At 43.4% G+C, this 25,207-nt stretch overlaps 1 protein-coding gene across 3 annotated transcripts in view; it reads left to right on the top strand.

Annotated features, from left to right (window-relative positions):
- Positions 1 to 25,207, top strand: part of LOC122084300 — a 69,852-nt gene that overhangs the window by 13,634 nt on the left and 31,011 nt on the right. For all 3 annotated transcript variants that reach the window (XM_042652432.1, XM_042652430.1, XM_042652433.1), the window contains exons 3-10: positions 19 to 912; positions 1,282 to 1,612; positions 1,693 to 2,192; positions 2,641 to 2,767; positions 2,865 to 2,989; positions 14,399 to 15,042; positions 15,151 to 15,268; positions 15,390 to 15,506. In XM_042652432.1, coding sequence (XP_042508366.1) covers positions 19 to 912; positions 1,282 to 1,612; positions 1,693 to 2,192; positions 2,641 to 2,767; positions 2,865 to 2,989; positions 14,399 to 15,042; positions 15,151 to 15,268; positions 15,390 to 15,506 — 2,856 coding nt within the window. The remainder of the gene's footprint in view (positions 1 to 18; positions 913 to 1,281; positions 1,613 to 1,692; positions 2,193 to 2,640; positions 2,768 to 2,864; positions 2,990 to 14,398; positions 15,043 to 15,150; positions 15,269 to 15,389; positions 15,507 to 25,207) is intronic.

Consider the following 25,207-nt stretch of genomic DNA (forward strand, 5'->3'; position numbering starts at 1 on the left):
AAAAAAAAAAAAATACAGGTTGTTGAAGATATACTTGCTGCAGTGGCATATACTTCTACCAGTCCTGCCTTTGATGGTGGTGTAAATTTTCAAGAATTTATGCACAGAGACCTGGGATCTACTAAACTGGAATCTAATGGAGATACATCATTGTCTGAAGCAAAAAATGTCTCCTTGATTCTTAAGAGCACACAATTTTTCATGGATGCGACTGTTGAGTTAAGATCACTGGATCTTGTTCTTCATGACTCAAGGAGAAACCATATTATCGAGAATTATATGAAAGCCTATGGTATTTCCAGTTCTAAAAAACTGAACATGCATGATGTGGCTGAATGTGGCATTGTGACCAATTTACATCAGTCTTGCATTCGAATATCCAGGGAGGAAGGAAAACTGGGAGTGTTCATTGAATCGGCAGGAATCCAGTCTGTTATTTTTCAATATTGGAGTGAACTGGGACATTATAGTGATCTTTCTGAGCTGAAAGATCTTCTTCATCAATCTCCTAACTGTTTATATGAATTTTCCCTTTCCAACTGCTCACTGAATTTATGGGCTACCTCTGATGGGAATGCCTTATCTTTGGGGAGAGTCAAAGATGTACTTGACAGATCGTCTTCTAATACTAAAGGTTCTTGTATAATGCAGAGTTCTCCATTGGAACTTGTTAGTGAAAGCTTAAATGTTCATTCTTCTGGTTTTCATCATAAAGGAAGCAGTCGGTTGATTACTTCGAATATTCAAGCAGCATCACCAAGTCTTCAAATACTCATGACTGTTGAACTTGGTGAGGTTTTTATGGCAAAATGTGCTTTGAAGAAATTTCTTCTTGTAGCACATAAACCGAAGAAGCTTTTCTCTTCACTTTCTATTTGTGGAGAATTCCATACAATCTCTTGGAAAATCCAGGTGCTTATAGTGATCTAGAAATACATAATAATCTATTTTGTACTGTCTTTCATGTTTTGTTTGACGATATGCTATTGACTTCCGGCCTTCTCTATTGCTGTTTTCTTGACGAGCTTTTCTTAACTCATGGAGGTGACTGTTCCTTTCATGATGTGTTCTCTAGGTGTATTCTAGATCACCCCTATTTAAACCTCTCTCCCCCACCCCAGGGGCATTAAGATTAGGGCTCTGGATGTTAGATTTATTCTCTTTTCTTCTTCTTCTTCTATCTTTTTATTTTTATTTTTTTATTTATAAATTTTGTATTGTTTTGAACATTTGAGCTGCTTTCTGTTACTACTGAGAATGAAACATGATGCTTTTGGACAGGGTGGTCGTGCACTCCTTGATACGTCGGCGTTGTCTACATTTGTTTGTTGTTTTACTGTGTACCTTCAGTGCATCAGGAGTCTCTCTTCAATGGAGAAATCATGGGTGTTCAGTTCATCAAGGAAGCAGTATAAAAGAGTTGAACCTGAAAACAGAATGGGTAGATTGAGAACTTGTCCTATACAGGCGCGTGCTGAAGGTATAATATCCCCAGAATTGTCATCTGAGACATGCAATGTATCCCCTGAGACCAAATGGGAGCTGTTGGAGGCTTTTACACTTAAATATTCTGAGTTTTATCTTGTGTTTGTTGCTGCTGATGAATCGTCTGGTAAGCATCTTTTCTCTAATTTTTGGATGATTCTTGTTGTGTCCATCAAATGTCTTAGCTGATTTATTCTGCTTTTGCAGGTGGAGTTTGGGAACTTGTATTAGAAGCTGATTTTCATTTGAACCTTGAATTTGTGAACTTCAGAAGAAAAATATTATTTGATCTATCCCGTTTGACGATCCTTTCCCTGCATCTTCATGAAAGTTTTTTGGATCAAAGAGCGGAGATTGAAATCTCTCATGTTCCGTTTGCTTCATCTAGTTTTTTATCTCATATTGTGTCTGGTGATCCTGCTCTAGAATTTCATCATGCACAGAAAACCCCTGAAGTTTTTGATGAAGCCAGTTCTTCAAGTTCTACTGTTCCACCAAGAGAATCTTTAGAGGATAACACTTTAGGCTGTTTGTTTCCTTTGATTGATCATACACATAATTGTATCTTGAAACATGCAAAATCTTCCCTTTTGGTTGAGAAGGCAGTGACGAGGGATGAAGCAGGTCCTCTGTGCTTGAAACATGATTGGGTTGGGTGTGGTGCTATTTCTGGTTTTGATTTAACAATCTCTTTGTCTGACATACAGGTGAGCAATGCCCTCCTATTTATGTTCTTTTTTCTCAGTATGATTTTCCCATTATTCAGTGCGATTGGTTGTCTGACTATAAGCTTTCAGTGGCCATACTCCGTGTGCGATAAGCTTACTGGCTGCTCCCCCACTCATATGGTTTATTTCACTAAATTTTTAGTTGGACTAGATTCATGCCTGTTGTCACTGTACTTCAAACCTTTTTGTTTTGATCTTTGTGATCTCACAAATTCTCATCCTACTTTTCAATATTTCTTTTGATTGAGCTCAAATATCCATGCATCACTACGTTATATAACACAATAAAAAATATTAATTGCAGGAGGCAGTTCTATATTTTCATTTTGGGAATGCTATCCACCTATAGATATTTATTTTCTGAGTATGTTGGGTCGTAAAGGTATATCTTACTGTCTATGGTTCCATTGCTTTCATTTTTCCTCAGATGCTCTTCTCAGTTCTATCACCCTTATCGGGGGTTTTCAGTGGGGAGACTGCTGGTGAACTGGAAGAAGGATGTTGGTCCCAGGACCCAGCATGGGAAAATGATTTTGGAGATACAATTCCTGATGGTATTTGTCTTACATATATCTTTCCAATTGAATTTGTGGTCTTGTTTTCACAAACTTGGAGCCTTTAGCCGAACTGAAGGGTCATGGGTTTTAACAGGAGCAATTGTTGCAATCCAAGATGTCCACCAGCATATGTATCTTGCAGTTGAATCTGTGGTAAACAAGTACCAGTTAGTTGGTGTTCTCCATTATTCTCTTGTTGGAGAAAGGGCTATTTTCAGGGTAGGTCACCACTTCTTCACATTGCATTAAACTCATACAGTGTTCTTGAGGCTACAGTTTTGGTCATGTACTCATGTGTTGCTTTCTTGTGACCACCAAGGTGATATGCTAATTCATTTTCTTTTAAGTGATTTGTCCTGTAGTATAAACAATGATACATGCTATTAGGGTGCAAATTAAGATAAAATGTTCCGACTACTGTCATAGTTGTAATGATTATTGTCTACTATCTCAAACAATATTGGATATATTGCTCATTGGTTTTGTGTGTGTGTGTGTGAGGGGAGGGGAGGAAATCATGATTTTGTTACAAACTACACCTTAACTCATATCAACAAAGTCTGATCCTGGCTACTTGACTTCAGCTATACAACCTATGGGCTGCTATTCCGCATTAGCCTTGTAATGTAGAAATCCAAAATCCTAACTCTATTAGGATTTAGGGATAGAACTCTACTAGGAATTTGGACAGAATATATGGTAAAACAGTTTTTTCAGAACAGGAATTAACAAAAAACAGGCTTGGGTTATGTCAGAATAGAGTGAAAAACTCTAGCAAAAAAACTCAAGAAAACTGAGAGCAGAACTAAGGGAATTTAGGACGAATTCTGGATTGTTATGGAGACCAGTATATTATGGTACAACAACAACAACAGACTTCTCCTTACTCGAACTTAATGGGGCGGCTACATGGTCCAAACAAAACAAAGTAGGGAAAACAGAGGTCTAGACAGAAAAGGGGGATGAAGAGATGAGAAAAGAGGGACAGCAAATGAGATAAGAAATGAAAAATGAACAATGACAAATGGAAGATGACGAATGAAAGAAGAAAAATGAAAGATGTATGATGGCAGGTGAAAGTAAAAGGAAAGAGGCACAGCCCAGTATGTCAGGAGAATAAATGGGATTGGCTACATGGATCCTTGCTCTCCTATAGGCTCTATCTGAGGTCATACTTGGTACAAGACCCAAACTGTGCATGTCATTCCTCACTTCTCCTATGGTCATTTTAGGCTTGCTTCTTACTTTTTTAAGTTTTAACTCCTTCAATTGGAATCATATCACTCCTCCTTATTGGGGCGTTCCTAGGCCTCTGTTAAACTTGACCAAACCACCTCAAACGACTTTCTTGGAGTTTGTCATGGACCGGGGCAACTCCCAAATCAGTTCTAATACATTCATTCCTCAATTTATGATTTCTAGTTTTTCCACATCCATCTTAACACCCTCATCTCTGCTACACATAGCTTCACAATATGACACTTCTTGACTACCCAACACTCTACCCCATACATCATAGTCGGTCGAACAACCGTCCTATAGAACTCTACTTTAAGATATAACGACATAGAAGCAATTCAATCCAATGTTATGGTAATGGACCATAAAAAATCGAAAAACAAACTATGAATTGAAAGTACCGAGGTAACTTGAAGGTGTGGAGCAAACAGTAGCAGGATGAAGTAACCGCGAAAAATTAAACTGTCACTGAAAAACAGAGAAACAGAATAGATTTAATGTAGTTGCTAACAGATTCTGAGATTCAGAAGTAAACTAGAACTGAAACATAAATTGTAGAAAGAGAAAGAGTTTGGATAACTGGAATCCACTATAGATTAGACCATAGTCGCCTAGGTGCCGCTCAGGTGTCCAGGATCTTTCTTGGGTTGACATTTCACAAGTTTACATTGATTTGTGTTTATTTCTTTGTTTTTTGATGAATATGCTTATATTATATCTTATACCTTGTTTATTATATGTTTTTGTTTTTCATATTAGGCCATTACTAGCATGATTATATCATATTGGATTGATATAGCTTCTATGTTGCATATAAGCATTATTATATAAATTATCATTGCTATATTATATATGGTCATATACTGCATGCCTAGGCACGCGCCCCTCCAAGTCCAATGCCTTGGGTAGCCTTGACAACTTTGGATTGGGAAAAATCCATCCTCATGCACTACGAATCGACATAGCCCAAAACAAGATAAAATTCCGTAGCTTAATTTATAAAATTCATGTCTCTTAAAAGGCTGTGGGTACAATACTATGTGTAAATTTCTAATACAACTGCTAAGTTATATAGGACTTTAAAACACAAAATAAAAACTCAGATTGACAGAATCTCTCCTAATTTCATAAGGAAACAGAAAGAGATACTAAAAAGATTTGAGACATCCTTCTATTAGGGAACATAAAAAGTAGAAACTAATCGACCATGTGTCATTTTTTATTTTCCCTATTTTCGAAAGTTATTTAGTATGCTATTTTTTTTATTTCCACTATTTTCTAAAGTTATTTAGCATGCTACAAGCCTACAATATATACCCTATAACATATAAAACCAACATTAAGCAACATCAAATCATCAAAAATCGACATAGCCCTATCAAAATCTCCCTACATTTTACAAAAAATCGACCACCTAGTGAATCAGGCGTGACCTGGCGTTGCCTATGAGCCAATGGCGACCGCCATTTTTGAGTCACGTAAATCGTAGCACTGCCATGAACTTATTTTTCCTTCAGGACGCCAAATCGCTGCCTAGGCGATGCCATGACAATGCTCAGATTGACAAAATCTCTCCTAATTTCATAAGGAAACAGAAAGAGATACTAAAAATACTTGAGACATCCTTCTATTAGGGAACATAAAAAGTAGAAACTAGACTCTAGACCACTGAAAACATAACTGGTGCCCCTATTTCATACCCATATTAGGCTCATAAAAGTAATCCATTACCATAAAAAATCGGGACTAAAGCCTAATATATGTATATTTTTTTCTGGATGAATAAAAATTTATGTTAACCCAAGGAGAAGAAAGAAATATACAAATGAGAGAGAGAGGGGGGGGGGAGAGGCATATGGCCTTCCAAAGGGACAAGCCCAAGCAAAAAGAAGGCTATACTAGTGGATACAATCCCTCAAGGGGAGGGGGGGAGAAGAGAGGGGGATGTTCCATGAGCAGATGACGTGTGTTCCGGGGGGAGTCTGGGACCATGCGGGGTGGGATGGAGGCTGATTTGGATGAGACTTCGTAGGAGATGGCCTTCCAAATCCCGTCAAAGGAGTGGGAGTTGGATGTCCATCTACGAAGATTCTTTTCCATCCAAATGTGGTTAATGGTGGCACAAAAAGCAACCTTCCCGACAGATTCACAAATGGTGGGGCCATGAAAAGTCATGTCAATCCAGATCAATTCCCTATGGAATGGGAGAATTCTTCTACTAACAGGCTAGCAACGAGAAAGGACATTCTTCCAATCGGAGGAGGATAAGGGACAGGAGAAGAAAAGGTGGTCCACATCCTCATCACCTCTCCAGTAAAGGTAGCAGACAGAAGGGACATGAATGTGACAGTGGAGGAGGAAAGACTGCGTGGGGAGGTAGTTAGTGAGGGCTTGCCAAGTGGTAAAACTATGACGAGGGATATGGCCTTTGAACCATAGGACTTTGCGCCAGAGGGCTGGTTGGCCTTTGGTCCTAACAAAGTTCCAGGCTGAGAAGCTGAACTTTTTGGATGGGGAAGGGATCCATAGGATGGAGTCTTTCCTCTCCAAGTGGTCCCGGGGAAGGGAAGGGAGAGAAGTCCAGATATTGCTTTGCAAGCTGGGGAGGGGGGGGAGGCAGTCCATCCATTCAGGCTAAGGATAGAGGAGACCAAAGCCATTCTGTCCAAACCCGAGGAATAAACAGTTATGAGACTGAGAAGATGGAGGAGTCCCAATGGGTGCCAGTGGTCCAACCAGAGAGAAGTAGTGGCTCCATTTCCTATAGAGTAGGAGATAGCCTTGAGGGCTAAGGGTCTGAGGCAAAGGATGCCTCGCCAAACCCAGGAGGAGTTAGGGTGAGGAACTGCAGACCAAATGGAGTTGGATTTTAGGAAGTAGGAGTACACCCAGGAGACCTAGATACTGCTTTGCTTAGAAGCAATTCTCCAAATCAGTTTGAGGATGCCCGCTTTGTTCATGTCTTTAATGCGCCTGAGGCCGAGCCCTCCCTCGGCTTTGGGGAGGCAGATAGAATTCCAGCTGGAGGGACGAAGGAATCTGGTGGAATTGGTTCCTTTCTAAAGGAAGAAGCTGATGAGAGACTCAATGGCTTTTATGGTTGGGGGAGGGAGGACGAAGATCCCAAACCAATATAGGTACATAGATTGGAGGACAAATATGGAGAGCTCCAGACGACCCACGTAGGGTAGCAGCTTACTCTTCTAGAGCTGAAGCCGCTTGCATAGGAGATTAAGAATTGGGGAGCATTGATGAGGCGAGAGCTTGGCAAGAATGAGAGGGAGGCCCAGGTATTTGACTGAGAGAGAACCTAGGGAAAAGTTCGTGATTTGAAGGGTCCTAGAAATCCCAGAGGTAAAGAGGCGGGATTTAAGAAGGTTGATGCTAAGGCCCGAAAGGCTCTCAAAGAGGTGAAGAGAGGCTATGATGGAAGAGATGGAGGAGGGATCGACTTTCAAGAAGATAATGAGATCATCCGCGAAGGTAAGATGAGTGAGGGAATTAGATTTGCATTTGGGGATAGGAGAGATTCTGTGAAGGTCAGTGGAGGATTGGATTGACTTAGAAAGGACTTTCAGGCCAAGGGAGAAGAGATAGGGGAAAATGGGCATCCTTGACGAATCCCAACTGAGGACTAGTTTCGTTGACAAGAACAGAGAAATTGGGGGTAGAGATGCAGGCATAGATCCAACGGTCAAAATTTGGAGGGAAGGACATCGTGAGAAGGGTGTTGCAGAGGAAGTCCCATCGAATGGAGTCAAAAGCCTTGTGGATATCAATTTTGAGAAGGGCGGCTGGGGAATGGGATTTACGCTCAAAGCCATAAACAATTTCGTGGCACAAGATGATGTTGTCAGCAATGCTTCTCCCAGAGATGAAGGCAGACTGGCTTTGACTAACAAGGGAGCCCACAACCTTCTGGATATAAATGAAGAGGATCTTGGCAATAAACTTGTAGATCAAGTTGCAAAGAGAGATGGGCCTGAAGTCCAGCATGGAGGAAGCTCCCTCAGTATTGGGAATGAGGCAGAGGAAGGTATGGTTAATTCCTGAGATTTGGGCAGGATTAAAGAAGAAACTTCTGACTTCCCGGATGAGGTCATCCTTAATGATATCCTAGCAAGAGGTGAAGAATCCCATGCTAAACCCATCTGGCCCTGGGGCTTTGTTGGCTTTATGGAGACTACTCTGAATAGCTTCTAGCTTGGATTTGCAGGAAGCAGCTCTATCCGAGATGTTGCCAAAGCATTGGGAGTTCTAGGTTTTAAGAGCTGCTTTAACATTTCAGAGCTTCCTAGAGAAGGAGATGAGCGGGGAGGAGAAAGCGTGGATTGGGATGTTCCAAGCTTCCCGTACAAGGAGGAGGAAATCCTGGTGAAAGGACAACATGTTAAAGAACTTGAAGGGCTTGGGGCCAAAGAAGGAGGGTTGCACGAGGAGAGAGATGGGGCAGTGATCAGATATGCTTGGAAGGTTGAAGGAAGCATGGGAGGAGGGGTAGGTATGGAGCCAAGCCCCATTGACAAGGACTCGATCAAGCTTACAAGACACACAGTCAGACTCGCTTCGACAATTGTTTCAGGTTAGGTTGGAACGGGACCATCAGAGGTCATTCATGCTAATGTCCTCCAAGCAATCATTGAAAGCCTCAACAGAGTGGTGGTCAATAGGCTCGCCTCCCAATTTCCCATGCCCCAAATTTGACTACATTGAAGTCACCTTCGAGACCCTAGGGAGAGTTGGAGTCAACAGAAAGGGAGAGGAAGCGGAGGTCATTCCACTAGGGGGCTCTCTCGGAAGCCCGATTATGGGCATACACAATGGAAAGGAAACATTTAATGAACCCAGAAGGGTTGGAGATGGAGAGATGGATGCATTGGGAGGAGGAATGCAGAGAAGTGATATTGAGAAGGAGAGGGTCCCAGAGCACCCAAATGTGCCTATTTGGACAGTTGTCGTAGTTGGAAAGGAAAGACCAGTTAGGAGCAATGGAGGAGGCAATGCGGGGAGCATTAGGCTCCAAAACTCTAGTTTCTATGAGACAACAGAGAGGGGCATGGGAGGATTTGATGAGGGATCGGATGGTGTAGTGCTTAGCCGAGGAGTTCAGGCCTCGGACATTCCAAATAAACCATGGGGTCATTTGGAAGGAGGGGGTGGGATCGAGAGCACTGAGGAGTTGATGGAGATTTGCCGCTGGCCCGAAGAGGAGGAAGTTTCAATGCAGCGATGGTATTCCCTAATAGGTGAAGGCTGGGCAGAGGTAGGCATCTGCGGGGTAGGTTGGCTAGAAGAGGCAGGAGGCTTAGGATTGGATTTGGGATTGGTTGAAGGCTTCATCTTTCGAGGAGGGCTCTTAGATTTAGAGGAAGGCAATGGGGCTTTGGATAATTGAATTGGCGAGGTGGAAGGGGGCTTATGGGCTGAGTTGGCGAGGGTAGCAGAGGTGGGGGGAGAGGGGTTGGGGCTAGTAGTCAGGGGGGATTGGTACCAGTGATGAGGGAAGCCCGAATAGACACATTATGGGGTGAGCACCAGCAGGGGCCGAGACAACAGTACTTGTAACAACAAAAGATGAGCATTCAGGGAGCATGGAACTTTCCTTGTCAATGACAGTGGCAGAATGGACTTCAGACTGGCCAGTTGGAGCACATAGGTCGTGCGGGCAGAAGAAGAAATGGCACCCATCGAGGTGGTTTCGAGGGGAACCAAGGCCGCATCTTGATCAGAGGTGAGGCGGGAGCTGTTGATAGGTTTTCGATGGTTGCTGCAGGGTCAGTCACTGAGACGAGAGGAGCTCGCAAGTAGCTGTCGGAGATTATAGTGTAGAGGTGACCTGGTGGAAGGCCAGAAATGTTACAGGAAGCAACGGTTGAAGGAGGCAACGGGCAATAAATAGGGTTCGAAAGAATAAGGAGGCCGTCGGGGCGAAAGGGAAGCAAGTAACGGGTCGGGTTCTCGGTCATAAGGAGGATGGGCTAGACTCAGAAGGTTGGTGGTATGGATGGGCTGGAGGGGGTGGATAAGGTTATGGGCCAGGGGAGGGTGATGGGCGGAGATGGATGGGCTTGGAGCAAGGGGCTCAGCAGATGAGTGGGTAGAAGAAGAGGGGCAGGCGATAGGAAATGGGCTAGAGTACAAGGCCCAGAAGGATGGGTTCTAGAAAAGGAGGCCAAAAGGCCAAGGGAGTGTTGGAAGTTAGGTCCAACCAGGGTTAGAATAGGACCTGGGTTAACCAAGGACCGATAGGATGCATGGTTTAGAGGATAAAGGGAAGAGGTGGAAGGGAATTCGTCAGAGGCAGGAATCCCAAGAGGAGAGGGGGCACAGGTAGAAGGCAAGGAAGGGGCAACAGGGGAGGTACGAACACCTACGGAGGTGTCGAACGAATCAAGGATGACAGGCTGCAAGGAAGAGTCACTTTCACTATCAGGGGAGCCAGAACTGGAGCCAAGGGGCAAAGAAGCAACTTCATGATCAGAATCCTCTTCTTTGTCAGAAGAGATGTCCAGCGAGTACAGGGCTGCAAATCTATTCGGACCAATGGTCTCAGGATGAAGGAGCCAGATTGTTCTCTGCAACAGGGTCCCCCGAAATGTTTGTTTGACTGCAGCTCCATCGGCGAAATTTCTTTTTTGTTTTTCGACGAGCAGGGAAGTTTGTGGTGTCTGTCGTGTTATCCAGCAATGAGGTATCGGCTGATTTAATAAGAGGAAAGCATGCTTTTGTATGATGGCCGAAGGACTTACAAGATGAGCAGTGAGGTGGAAGCCAGTCGTAGATCACCAGTTGGACAAAGGAGAATCCATTTTCCTCTACAATAGTGATTTCAGAGGGTGGCGACTCATCAACAGGAACATCGACACAAATTCTGGCGAACCCGATTTTATCCATGAGCTTCGTTCTATGATCGGAGAAGAGTGGCTTCCCGATGACCGAACTGATTATGCTAAGCCCTTTTTCACCCTAGTAGTGAAGGGGTAAATTTGGGATGGTGATCCAGATGGGCACCGATTTGAAATCCACTTTACTGAGGCTAGAGAACGCATCCCATTTATGGAGAAAAATTGCCTTGCTACGCACATGCCAAGGACCTTCTTCAAGGGCTTGGATCATATTGGATTCAATCGAGAAGTTGAAAACAAAAATCCTATTTGAAAGCCTGAAGGATTTCAACCGGCCCTGGAGTCGCCATTGCTTAGATAGGGAAGCTTGGACAATACCATAAGGCGGCTTGCTACCCATGAAGTGGCCAACAGTGCATAGTTTCCACGTGGAGATTTCTGGCTCGAGAAGGCCTGAGGGACAGAACCTAACCTTCCTATCATCGATGATGGTGGGAGGGACAAACCAACGGGAGACCAACACGAGAGGGAGAGGGGGAAGGACAGATAATGGAGGCGTAGGAGTGTTGTTGAAGAGGAGGAGAGGCAAGAGGAGGAGGGGAGGGAGAAAGCGAGGGAGGAGGGGCTTGAGGAGGAGGAGGGGGGAGGAAGGCTGAGACAAAGGCAGCTCAGGGATGGCAGGGGGAGGTGGGGGAGGAGTGTCCGGGAGAGTGGAGGGAAGGGCGCCGGCGGTAGTGGCCACCGGGAGAGAGAGGGTCATCTCGGTAGTGGTTTTTAGATCTAATATATGTATTTATTTTGAGTCCTTCACTAAAGTAAGCGTATCTATGTGATTTTCCTGCATCACCTTTGCTATATTTTGTTATTGGGCGATGAAGAAGAGAATTGTTTGGAGTGAGAGAAGAAGCTAAAGATGGTCAAGTGGCAACCGACCTGGACATTTGATTCGGATGAGGCCGGGGAAATTCGAATAGAACAATTGAGTGGGGGATAGGGTGACATAGCCGCCGGGATATGGGTTCAATGATGGAGGGCCATTGACAGGAAGGAATAGCCGTCATGCCCAACCCGGCTAAGATTTTTGAGTCTTTGTCTTTGCCGGGGGAAGAGTTTATGTAAAAAGGGTACTTTAGGAACAAGTTTATTATATTCTTGTCTCTTATTGTATTTTCTATATTTCCCTTTTACCTCCTTAGGGAGGTGTATCTAATTCCTTTCAGCTTGTTAGTGAAGTAATATATATATATTTATGTGGTAAGAGAATTTTTTCTCTACACAACATTCTACCATACTCTTCTTCTTCTCCTCCTTCTCCTTCTCCAACCTTCCATTCTCTTGTTTCCTTTCTCTACATCCTTATGCTCTAACTTGGTATCAAAGCCAATGGTTCATGTTAGGTGATATATGATTTGAAACCACCACGTCCTCCCCCCCCTCGGCGGCTCCCGTCGCCGTCGGACCTCCCTCCTTATCCCCTAGACTCTCCCCTCAATCCTCAGCCTTCTTCCCTTCCGCCGGTCGTTGCCTTATCTCCTTCCTCTTTGTTGCCTTCTGACGAGCCACCTTCCCCTACTCTCTTTCCATCCCCTCCTCTCTCCCCCCCTTGCTCCTCCCTCCGCCCAGAATGCTAATTTGGCCTCTATTGCCAGACCTTCTCTCCCCCCTCCCGAGTTGGCCTTCCGTCGGCACCTTTACTCTTCATTCATCCTATTTTAATTCTTTGTCAAACATCATCCCCAATTTCACCTTATTTGATTATGACCTGCAAATATTTGGGCTTCCTAGCAATGATAGGACAGAAGTGGATATGCTAGCAATGGTAGGCATGTGTGGTTGATACATTGGATGACTCCCTTTTTTGGTGAAGAGGATAGCAGGAATGATAGAAAGGAAGAAACCAGAAACAAATATCATGTGATCTTGGTATTGACTGTACTGCAATTTGAAACCAAATATTTTTATTGGGAGAAAGGAAGCTGCCTAGTTGCTTGGCCCCTGTGCCCAGACACAGGTGTGCGAAATTACCGCTCCATACTCTGTGAAATAAAAAATCCCGTTCATGTTGATGCCCCTGCACGCAATCTCATTGGTTCTGTGCTGGTGCAGGGGCCATGCGACCAGGCAGGGATCTCTTGGCCATTTTTTATTCTTGTCAGCTCATGCTCAATGAGAGTATTGGTTGTACATGTATGGACAGAGTATTTGAGTTACTTGATTAGGAATGCTGGTACTTAACCATAAATACAAAGATATAAATTAATTTTTTGTAGTGAACATGAGAAAGCCTCCTCCCAAAAGAAAAAAGAAAATAAAAAAAAAAAGAAGAAGAAAAGAAAGAGCGTTTGGTCGATCACTGTGATACAGATCGTGGTAGAAAGAGGAAGAACAGAAGAACTTGTGATTGGTCTTGGTTCATATTTGAGCCAATTTCTGGTCCTGGTTCAAGCCAGGGTTAGGTTAGCATACTATGTCTTAGATGGCTTATTCTCTAGAAGTTCTGGTGGGCCCCTCTTGGAAAATCATTCATGGATCTTGGAGTATCTTGCTGGAATATTGGATGTATCTGGGAGTATCTTTCTGAAATTCTTTGGATGAAGATTTGATTTAGTTATTTCATTCTTATAGTTGATTCTTAGTTTTTATGTCGATAGCAATTAACTTAATTTTTATTTCACGTAATAGCCAAATTAGTAAGACTATTTCCTGTAATAGCTAAGGATCCTTTTTCTAGAAAGATTCTATTTTTATTTTCTTTCTTAAAGGCTAAGAACCCTCCACAAAGTTACTATTATTGTGGTAGGGGAAAAAAGGGCGTACCAGGTGCACGAGGCTCCCGTATGTGCAAGGTGGGGGGGGCAGGGCGAGAACTATGCAGCCTTACCCCGAGAATGTCGAGAGGCTGTTTCAACTGCTTGTTTACCAGGTTGCAGCATTTGTACCTTACCGTTGGGCCAAGTTCGCAGAGTAGGGGAATCCTACCCCAGATATTTAGACAAAAGAAAAGATGAGGCTTTGTGCTATTTTTCCTTGTGAGATGCAGTTGCAAGTTGAGAGGCTTTGCATGGTCAGTGGGATGCTGATTGAGGTTTAGGTGTGATGCCCAAGTCATAACCTTTTATTTTTTACTTCCATATATATATAAAAAAAGAGAGAAATTCTGTTATTGATTTTTATTCATCCCTATATCATCGATCCTGTTGCAATTAATCTTCCACTAGTTGTTTTCCCTGGTTTGAGATTGACTTTGCATTAATGTCTGGATTATATCCGACATATCTCATTCTTTTCTGATCCATCTGATGCTGTTGAGTTAAGAGTAGTGAATTTGAAGGTGTTGACTAATCTGAAGGTTTCATTAACTGTTTCAGCTGTTATCCTCAAAGCAGGCATATACAGTACTAAGTTGCCAAATATGTTTCTAAATAAATTGGTTCTAGACACATTCTGCTACTTTTCTTCCTGCTTAATTTAATTACTTGCTTCTTTCTGTTGTTTATGGAGCTTATATGATGTTCTGAATTTTTTCTAATATGCTTGTCTTTAGGTTAAGTATTGTAAACAAAAGACATGGTTCTCCTTGATATCAATGCATGCTAAAAGTGATTCAGGGGAACCATTACGATTGAACTGTCGTCCAGGATCAGGTTTTGTTGAAATCTCAAGCTCTAGCGATAATGGAGCACTTTGGAGAATACTTACTTATAATCCTGAGAGCTGCGAGGGTGATAATGACCTAGAGCCTTACAATCAACAGGCTAAAAATACTTTTCAACTTGTGAACAAGAAGAGTAATTGTGCTGTGGCTTTTGTTGATGGGGTTCCAGAGTTTGTAAGGAAGCCTGGACATCCAATCAAAATGAAGGTGTTCAGTTATTTTTCTTCTGCACATGAAGTTGTAGGCCTGAATATGGACTCTGCTGGGGCTTCAGAAACCGACTTGCTGGACTCACTTGTGGTCAAAGATCAAGCTTCTAGTTATGCTGGCACTCTCCAACATATAGATATTACCATTGACAAGGTTACTCTGACAGTTGTTCATGAACTTTCAGATGCAAATGATAGGTTTCCACTCATTCAGTGCTGCATCGATAATATTCAATTAATTGTACAAATTTTATCTTCTAAATTCAGACTTATATGCACACTTGCCGCAGTGGCATATTACTTTGATGCCCAAAGAAACTCATGGTGAGTGTTAAAGTAAAACAGAAAACTATAATTATTCCCTTTGTCTCTGTTGAACTTTACTTGAGGTAGAAGAATACTTCCCCACTGAGCATGCATTTGTAAATTCAGGAGAGAAATCGTTCACCCTGTTGACACATGTATTTACTACCGCTCAAGATTTGCATTACAGGGTTCAGAAACTGTTTCCAGTGGAGTTCCTGTACATTTCTATTTCAGAGTGAAACAGGTTGGAGACTAGATCCTGTAAAATTTTTGTTCATTTAAGTCTTCTAGTAATTTTTTTTATTTTTTTTATTTTTTTTATTTTTTTTAATAAAGTACTGAAAAAATCCTATTCTATGCTGTAGGTGGACATATCTCTAACGGAGCTTTCATTGGATATAATTCTCTTTATGGTTGGAGTGCTGAAATTGGCTGGTCCATATGCTGTGAAAAGCTCAATGATTTTTGCTAATTGCTGCAAGGTTCCTTATTATTTATGTTACTGCAGCATACTGCTTGAAGCAAAACAAATACGTTTCCCACATAATTTATTTTATTTTCACATGATCATTTTTGCTTGTGAATGGTAAATTGGATTTCTGTTACTGTTTTGGGATTGAAGGCAAAGTTTTGTTGTTCTTGTTTTTGTGGGAGGGAGTTTTTATGGTAATTGCATAATGATTGTATTCTTCATTTTTTTTTTTTTTTAATGAGAGTTTTTTAGCTAGAAAGTTAAATAAGCAAGCCTAACTAATCTTCATCCATCATTAGCTATCTGGTCAGCAATGAAGCACCTTCTCTGTGATAATGCCATATGTGACCAACAGCGTGATGGATTCATGGAGAAATGTGGCATTTCTTCAGCCATCTTTTTTCCAGTTGAGAGTTTTGAAGTTTGATTATTATTATTATTTTTTTTTTGGCATTCTTTTTGTGCCAAATCCAATTTAATTGCAGAAGGCATTGATCATATCTTCAAGCTGTTGGCAGTTATGCTGATAAACCAAAATGTGCCACTTATGTGGATGCTCAACTGATTTTAGTTTGTTCCATCAGAGTTCTATTTGAGTCCTCAAGTAGTGATATAGTCTGTTCAGTGCTAACCCAAAAGGGCTCTCTCACTGAACCAACCTTAAACCAGTATAAATTGTTAGCTGTTTGAGATGTTTGTAGGAACAATGAATGATGTATATTGAGTTTATCCTATTGAAAAAGAGTCATGTTGATGCAGTTGGGCGTGGGAAGAATTGGGATTAATTTAGTACCTTAATTTGTTTCCTTTATTATTAGTATAGGGTGTGGTCAAGTTAGTAGGTATATTCAATTTTAGATTTCAGTTTCTAATTTAGGTTAGTTCTATTTTAAATTAGTTTCCATTAATTGATGTTATTTTCTTTTAAAGTATTCATGTAAGACCATGGAGATTTCAGTTTGATTTTGAAGAATTGAAGTTTGATGGAAGCTTAACTATGGCTGCCGTGGGGCTTGCATATCGCTCCCTCCCTCCCTCCCTCCCTCTCCCTTTGATCTTCTTCTTTCTTATTCTTCCTTACTTTTCCTGCTGTATTTTTCCCTTTTTAGAACTACTCTTTTCTGGGTGGCACCTCACAGCCCAAAGAATCTAAGGGATCTTCCCTGACACAAGTCCCTTCTGCTTCAAACATGGGGGATAGCTTCATCTCAGTAAGGCGACCCATCTGCAGGTTTTTCTTGGCCAGAAACAGCCTCTGCTGTGAGCTAATATTCCACGACCAGACCTGGTAAACTGTTCATCGCTGGACCTGAGTTGCAGGTGCAACAGCTCCCCTTTGTGTGCTGTTTTGTGGCATCTACCTGTTGGATTCAAGAGAGAACTGGGTGCGCAGCCTACGCCTGAAATCTCATGCTCAATCAATGTGAATTGTTTTATCGTGAGGTTATTCTAAACCGTTATTTCGTATTTTTTTCCCATATTGCCCTCATCTTTTTACTTTAAACCCCATTATCCTTTCTTTCTATTTTGCTTCCTAAGTTACCCCAACCCAACAATTACTAATCCCCTTTCAGTCCCATCTCCCAAATAGTTCATTAAGTAACCTGGTAATTTACAAGTTCTGCCATCCCCTAATAACTTCAGATTTTTTACAAGACTTCCATTATTTTCAATATCTGAATGTTAGTGTGACACTAAGCCCTTGTGGGCATTGGGATATTCACCAAACTGCCATTGCATTTTGATTCTTTTTTTTTTTTTTGGATAAATAATAATTTTACCAAGGAGAGAAGAAATACAAGGGGGGGGGGGGGGGGAGAAGGCTTAAGCCATCAAGGAGAAGCCGACCCTAAAGGGAACAAAGCAAAACAACAACAAAATTACATCACCAAAAGCCAAGGAAGCAACAAGAAACCAGCAGCCAGGGAGGAAAAGGGGGGGTGTGGGGGAGGGGGAAGAAGGGGGATGGTGTCAATGGATAGGTTCTAGGAGGCAATGATGTGACTATTTCCGAGGGAGTTAGGGACAGGACGGTTTGGGAGGGATTGGATTTTAGAGGAAACATCAAAGAAGATGGCAGTCCAAATCCTTTCCGGAGAGCGGGAGTTGGATGACCATCTATGGATGTTTTGCTCGATACAAAGATGGTTGATGGTTGCAGAGAAGGCAAGTTTCCCAAGAGTATCACAAATGGAGGAGCCCGAGAAAGTCATTTCGATCCAAATCCATTCCCTGTTAAAGGGGAGAATCGGTCTTTTAAAGGGCCAGCAACAGAACATGACAGTTTTCCAGACCAAGGAGGAGAGAGGGCGGTGGAAGAAAAGGTGAGGGATATATTCCAATCCAAGGGGACAGAGGCAGCAAGAGGAGTTGACAGAGATGTGACGGTAGATGAGGAAGGATTGGGTTGGGAGGCAATTTGAGAGACATCTCCAAACAGTAAAACTGAGGTGGGGGATATGACCCTTGAACCAGACGAGATTTTGCCAAGGAACAGCAGGGCCAGAGGATCTCACAAAGGACCAAGCAGAGGCAGAAGAGAACAACCCATTGGAAGAGGGAAGCCAAATGCATATATCATCTTTACCTCGGTGGCCAGGGGGAATGGGAGGGAGGGAAGAACAGAGGTCCGCAAAAGGGGGGGAGAGATGGGGGGGACCAGCCTAAGGGGGAAATAATAGAGGAGACAGGGGAGAACTTGGGAAGGTCAGAGGAATATATGGTACTAGGGGAGCCTGCAAAGGAGAGAATGCCAGAGGGGTGCCAAGGATCCATCCAGAGGGAAGTGGATGACCATTTCTGATTTTGAAGGATATGGCATTAAGGGCCAGAGGCCTGATATTGAGAATTTTCCTCTAAATCCAGGAAGCATTAGAGGGGATGGGGGTTGTCTAGAGAGAGTTATGAGCAAGTAGAGAGGAGTGAACCCAGTCGACCCAAATGCTTCGGTGCTTGGAGACAACTTTCCAAATGAGCTTCAAGATGCCCACAGAGTTAACCTCTTTAATTCTCCTGATACCAAGACCACCTTCCTTTCTGGGTAAGCAAATCTTCTCCCATGACAGGGGGTGAAGGAACTTGGGAGAGTAAGAACCTTTCCAAAGGAAGGAGCAGAAAAGGCCTTCAATAGATTTGATAGTTGTAGCCGGAAGGACAAAGATACCGACCAATAGAGGTAAAGGGATTGGAGAACATATCTGATTGGGTTGAGACGCCCAGCATAGGAGAGAAGTTTGCCTTTCCAAAGTTGGAGTCTCTTTCTGAGGAAATCCAGCAAAGGGGAGCAGTGATGAGCAAATAGCTTAGAGGAGATGAGTGGAAGACCCAGATATTTGACAGGTAAGAAACCCAAGGAGAACCTAGTGATGCTAAGAAGAAGAGTCTGGGTCTCCTTAGAGACACCAGAGAGAAAGAGGTTGGATTTGGGGAGATTGATACGGAGGCTCGAAAGATTCTCAAAGGAGTGGAGGGAGTAATGGAGAGGGGATCAGCATTGGAGAAGATCATGATATCATCAGCAATGGCAAGATGAAAGAGACAAAGGGATTTACACTTAGGGATGGGAGAAATGAGATGAAGATTAGTGGTAGATTGGATGGAGAAAAGGGGACAGGGGACAGGGGGCAGCCTTGCCGTATACCATGGCAAGAGGGAAAGTATCTCGCGGGACTACCATTAACTAAGACGGAGAATCGGGGAGAAGAAGTACAACAGTGAATCTGATGGACAAAGGAGGGAGGAAAAGGCATATGAAGCAGGAATTTGGAGATAAAGTCCTAGCTGAGAGAGTCAAAAGCCTTATGAATGTCAATCTTGAGGAGAGCAGAAGGGGAATGGGATTTCCGATCAAAACCCCTAACAATCTCATGACAAAGGATGATATTGTTAGCATTGCTCCTACCAGCAATGAAAGCAGATTGGTTTGGGCTCACCAGAGAATTAATGACATTCCTAGTCCTATTCGCTAGGATTTTGACAATGAATTTGTAGAGAAGATTGCAAAGAGAGATAGGTCTAAAGTCATTCATGGAATTGGCATCTTCCTTTTTAGGGATGTGACAAAGGAAGGTGTGGTCGATGCCACTGATCTGAGTTGGGTTATAGAAGAAGCTCCTAACTACCAAAATGAGATTGTTGCGAATAATGTTCCAGCAACAAGAGAAGAATCCCATACTGAAGCCATAGGACCAGGGGCTTTGTTAGCTTTATAGGAAAGAATGGCAAAGAGAATTTCCTCATTCGAGGGAATGGAGAGAAGACCAGGGAGGAGGTCATCCGGGACAAATTTGTTGAGGAGATTGGGAGGGATAGGAGGGGGAAGGGTGGAGAGGCGAAGAGAAAAATCCAAGGAAATGAGAGACAACATCAAATTTGATATCCACAGGGTTAAGAAGTTAGATACTAGAGGAGGTGATGAGCTTAGGAATGGTGTTCACATTGGATCTAGCTTTGAGGGAGTGGTGAAAGTAGGCAGAATTAGAGTCTCCAAGGACAAGCCACTTAATGCAGGCTTTTTGACGAAGAAAACTTTCTTCTTGGGCTAGAAGCACGGCTAACTCAGAGGCAATAGCTCTTTCTTCCACTGCAAGCTCAAGGTTGAGAAGGGCCACTTGGATTTTGGATTGGGTGTGGAGAAGCTTTTCCTGACAAGAGGAGACACAAGAGGAAATATTGCCAAAGGTGGAGGAGTTCCAAAGCTTGAGGGCAGCCTTGACAGATTTGAGCTTTTTGGTAAAAGCGATGAGCGAAGAGGAGGGGGTATAGGAATAGACTAGGCATCACGGACAAGAGGGAGAAAATCAGGATGCGATGACCACATGTCAAAGAACTTGAAGGGCTTAGGGCCAAAAGAGCAGAAGGGTAGAATATGGATAACCATAGGACTGTGGTCAAAGATCCCTGGGAGATCAAATGAAGAGTGAGAGGATGGGTAGGCCTTCAGCCAAGCTTCATTGACAAGGACACGATAAAGTTTATAGGCAACCCTAAGATTACTAGATCTTCGATTTTGCCAGGAGAATTTGACTCCAGACCATCTGAAATCACTGATACCTAGATCATCAATACAGCCATTGAAGGAGTCCACATCCTGATTATCAATATGATTGCCACCATGGTTCTCATGATTGAAGCAAATAACATTGAAGTCTCCTCCAACACCCCAGGGGTTATGGCCCGTGGAGGGGGCAAAGGAAAGGAGCTCAGACCAGAGGGGGACCTTGAGGGAGGCAAGATTGTGGGCATAAATGACCGAGAGAAAACAGATAAGGGGGCTGGAAGGGTAAGAGATAGGGAGATGGATGGCTTGGGCAGAGGAGGAGAGAAGAGATATGAAGGGAATTAGGGTCCCAGAGAATCCAAATTTAACCATTAGAACTGTGAAGGTAGTTAGAAGAGAATGACTAGGAGGGGCCAATGGAAGAGGCAATGTGAGTGTCATTGGCCTTAAGAACACGGGTTTTAACAAGACAACAAAGATTGAATTGAGAGGAGTGAATCCGGGAATGAGTCTCTGCTTGTTTAGCGGAGAGTTAAGGCACGAACATTCCAGATGGTCCAGGGGTTCATTTAGGGGTAGGGGGAGGGCAGCAAATGTCCCGAGGGGCAATTAGGCTTGGCAGAAGTGGATGAAGAAGAGTTAGAGGTAGAGCCAGAGCTACGGGTGGAAGCAAAACCCAGGGAAGGGCTAGAGATGGGTTTGGGTTTGGATTTGGATTGGGTGGAAGGCCGGCCAACAGTAGAAGATGACTTTTTCTTTTTAGAGGACTAGGGGTAGCAGGTATAGGTGGTGGGGGAGAGGAGGGGGAGAAATAGGGTAGGTTAGGAGGGGGAGGGGGTGATGCTAGGATGGGTTGAGGGTGCAGGGGGAAGGGGAGGGGCGGAGCCAGTGGAGATAGGCCTAGTAGCTGTGGATGGTAGATCTCCAACCACATCAATGGCCCGTGAGGGGCCAACCAAAACACCAAGAAGAGTGGAAAAGTCATCCAAGGTTTGCAGGGGGTTGTTGAGAATTGACTGAGGATGGGACCTTTGGGGGCAAGAATGCAATGTGTAGACAGTATCCAAGGATGAGTTCTCTGATGAAAAGGGAGCAATCAAGCCTTCCAAGGCAGAAGCATGAAGAATTGTCGAAGAAGAGGTGAGCATGGGGAAGCTGTCGGTCACAGTGAGGCGAGGAGCTTCTCCCGCAGTCGAGGTAGCACAATTAACAGATGAGGAACCGTTGGAAGCATTATAGCTGATTGTATGGAGAAGGTCAGCTATAGAGATACTAGCATCGGCATGAGGCACTCTCAATTCATCAAGAAGCAGGAGTTAGGGTACCGCCCAGGGGTGGACGATGCAACCATGTCGGGAGAGAGCAATAGGATCAACGGGGAGCACTGAGGGGTCGTTAGAGACCACAATTGACGTCGAGCAACCGGAATGGGCAGCACAGACCGTCGAGGGGCGACAGACATTAGAAACCAAAGAAGGGAAGGTAGGGTAGCTAGGAGATGGAGTAGCAGCGTTAGTGGGGAGCACTGAGGCATTGATGGAGACCACAATTGACGTCAAGCAACCGGAATGAGTAGCACAGTCCGTAAGGTTCTTCGTCGAGGAGTGACGGACATCAGAAACCAGAGAAGGGCGGGCAGGTAGGGTAGTTGGATGATGGAGAAGAAGAGTTTGGGTTAGGGGAGGCCATCGGGTCTTTAGGGCGGGTAGAGTGGAGAGGGTCCATAATGAGAGGTGTGGTCGGGTTATACAAATTACCTGGGTAAAGGGGATGATCCGAAGGGAATTTGGAAAAGGTATTAAGTAATTGGACCGGGATAAAGTGTTTTAGAGGATAGAAGGATGGTTCAAGTGGATAAGGGTTAGACCAGGTTGGGGCAGTTGGTTTAGGGTTAGGTACTTAGGTTTTATAAAAGGAGGACGGTGAGTGGATGAGATATCTACAGTAGCGACAGAGAGAGGGAGAGGGGAAGGAAGGGGTAGCAGCGGAGGCAGAGAGGAAGGAAGAGAAGCAGATGAAAGGGACAAGACCTCAGGGGAAGGGGGAGGATAGGTCACCACAGAGGATGAGGTCAGAGGAGCAAGGTTAGAAGTAGAAGGGTGTAGGTCTACAACATCATCGATACTAGCATCATAATCCACAACCAAGTCTGAAAGAGCGTCAGTAGCAGAGGACGCTAAAACCGAGAAGTGGTTTTGCCCAGAGGGTCAAGGGGGAAATAGACGGACCATCGGTCTTAGACCTAGAGTCAGTCCCAGCGGGAGCAACGGTGGGTGAGTTCGGTGGCAGCTGGAGGTTTGGATCTCCATGTTTCTTCTTTCTTTTCCTTCGATAGGTCTGGACTGAAAAATTAGATTCTAATGGAGCTTCAGCAGATGAGATAATTTGGGTGGGCACAACAACTGGAGCTTTGAACAGAGAGCCATAGTGTGGCCAAAACATTTGCAAACTGTACAGATAGGGGGGATCCATTCATATTTGACCTCTTGGATGAAGGAGAAACCCTCACCATCCATCACAGTAACAGTAGAGGGGAGGATCTGAAAAGCTTGGACTTCAATACAGATTCGAGCAATGGACAACCGATCCATGATTTTAGTTCTTTTATGAGAGTAGAGGGGTTTACCTATGATAGAACCGATGAGGCTAAGACCTTTAATGCACCAGAAGTGAAGAGGAAGGTTAGGGAAGATGACCCACAAGGGAATGGAAGTGGGTTCAGATTTGCTGAAGGAAGTGTATTCGTCCCATTGGCCTAGGAAAATGGGTTTTTTTCCAACATACCAAGGGCCTCTGTCAATGGCTGAGACTTGTCAATAGTAGCAGAAAAATTGAAGATGAAGGTCCCATTTTCAAGCATGAAAATGGAAATGGAACCAGAGGGCTTCCATTGGTTAAGGAGAGAGTATTTGATGACATTGAAGGGGGGTCTACTGCCAAGGAAAGAACCAACAATGTAGTTGGTCCATTTGTGGATCTCAGGATCAAGGAGACCAGGAGGGCAGAGGACGACAGGGATGGAGTTATGAGAGACTGGAGGATGGAAGAACAGGGAATGGCCAGCAGCCGGAGGGAGGGATGAGGAGGATGGAGAGGAGGATACGACTGAATTCCAGCGGCGAGGATCGACGGGAGTAATGTGGGGGGAGAAGAGGAGGCAGCAGGGAGTTGGGAAGGGAGACAACAATCGGAGAGGGGAGCGGATCCATCGGCGGGGCCTGCCGAAGGCGGAGGGGAAGAGGGCATCAGATCAGGTCATGGCTGGGGGAGACGGAGGGGTTGATCCTATGAAAAATATTATTAATATGTTGCGCATTTTGATTCTTGAGTTCTCTCATTTGAGTGGGCCCATAAGCGAATCAAATAGGGTCTTTTTGACCCCGGTTCTGCATCACATGTCGTATGGTTTGAGGTTTTAATTAATGTAGGGTTTCCTTAAGGATTGCCACTACAAGTAATTGTACAATGCCTTGTTGATTTAGTGAAAGTATATGAGCCATTTGTACATGCTGAAATGAGGACACAAATTGAAAGTTACTGTCCACCGGAGCATGAGCTTGTCTTTGGTTTTTGCATATGCAGCTGGGATGGTTTTTTGGCAAGCTATGGTGATCTTTCAACAATTGTGAAAATTTATAGAACTTTAGTTTCTCATCCTTGAATTTAATTGTATTTATAATTATTTTCTTTTTACTTTTTAGTAGTTGCCATCACTAAAATAAAAAGTAGTTGAAAAAATTACAAGTATGAACTGCACGGTTGTATGTTTCATTCCTTATAGCATCTTTTTAGGAAAGTATCCGCAATGTCATGAACAGATATAGTAATATGCATGAATGGGCTGTTCAGAGAGATTAGAAATGCCAAGATTTCATTAAATGTAGAAACGAATTCCATATGACCTCATTCGTTGGATGGATTTTGTAGCTTGAAATGGTAGTATTCTGTTTTTCGAATAAATGTTAATATTTGGATATTGCATTTGCATCCATATTGTTTTATTGCATATTAAATATCCTCCTGGAGTTCATGATTTTGGCTGGTGATACTCTGATGTATGGGACATGGTGGTGAACTAGTGGGAGAATCTTTTGTTCTATATTACACTATATCTCTTACCAAAACTATCTATGTGTATATATACACAACAACTCAGTCTTATCCCAACTAAATGGGGTCGTCTCCATGGATCCTTGCCCTCCAATCAGCTCTATTTGAGGTCATACTTGGTTCAAGGCCTCATCTATGCATGTCTTTGTTCACCACTCCAAGTGTCATTTTAGGTATGCTCATGGCTCTTTTAGTTACTTCAATCTAAACCAATTCAGTCCTCCATATTGGAGCAACCAAGGGCCTTCATTGAACAGGGCCAGGCCATTTCAAACGAATTTCTTGTAGCTTATCATGCATTGAAACTACTCTCAAATCAGATCTAATGTGGCCATTCCTTACTTTATTCTTCCTAGTTTTGCCTCATCCATCACAACATCCTCATCTCCTCTGCAGTGAGTTTATCTGTGTGATGCATCTTAACTGCAAGAAATGAGTCGAGCAGTCCCCCCCAGCCCCCAAAGGGAGAATGTAACACCAACAACATGAAAGCCTTCCTCCCTTAACTCTAATGCTCCTTTTTGAAGTGTATCTTCTCTTTGCTCAGATCTTGAGTTGTAAGTTGCCTGCCAAAGCAATCAATGGAAGTGAACAAAGGGCTT

Source organism: Macadamia integrifolia, chromosome 7 (assembly GCF_013358625.1).
Source record: "Macadamia integrifolia cultivar HAES 741 chromosome 7, SCU_Mint_v3, whole genome shotgun sequence".
NCBI lineage: Eukaryota > Viridiplantae > Streptophyta > Magnoliopsida > Proteales > Proteaceae > Macadamia > Macadamia integrifolia.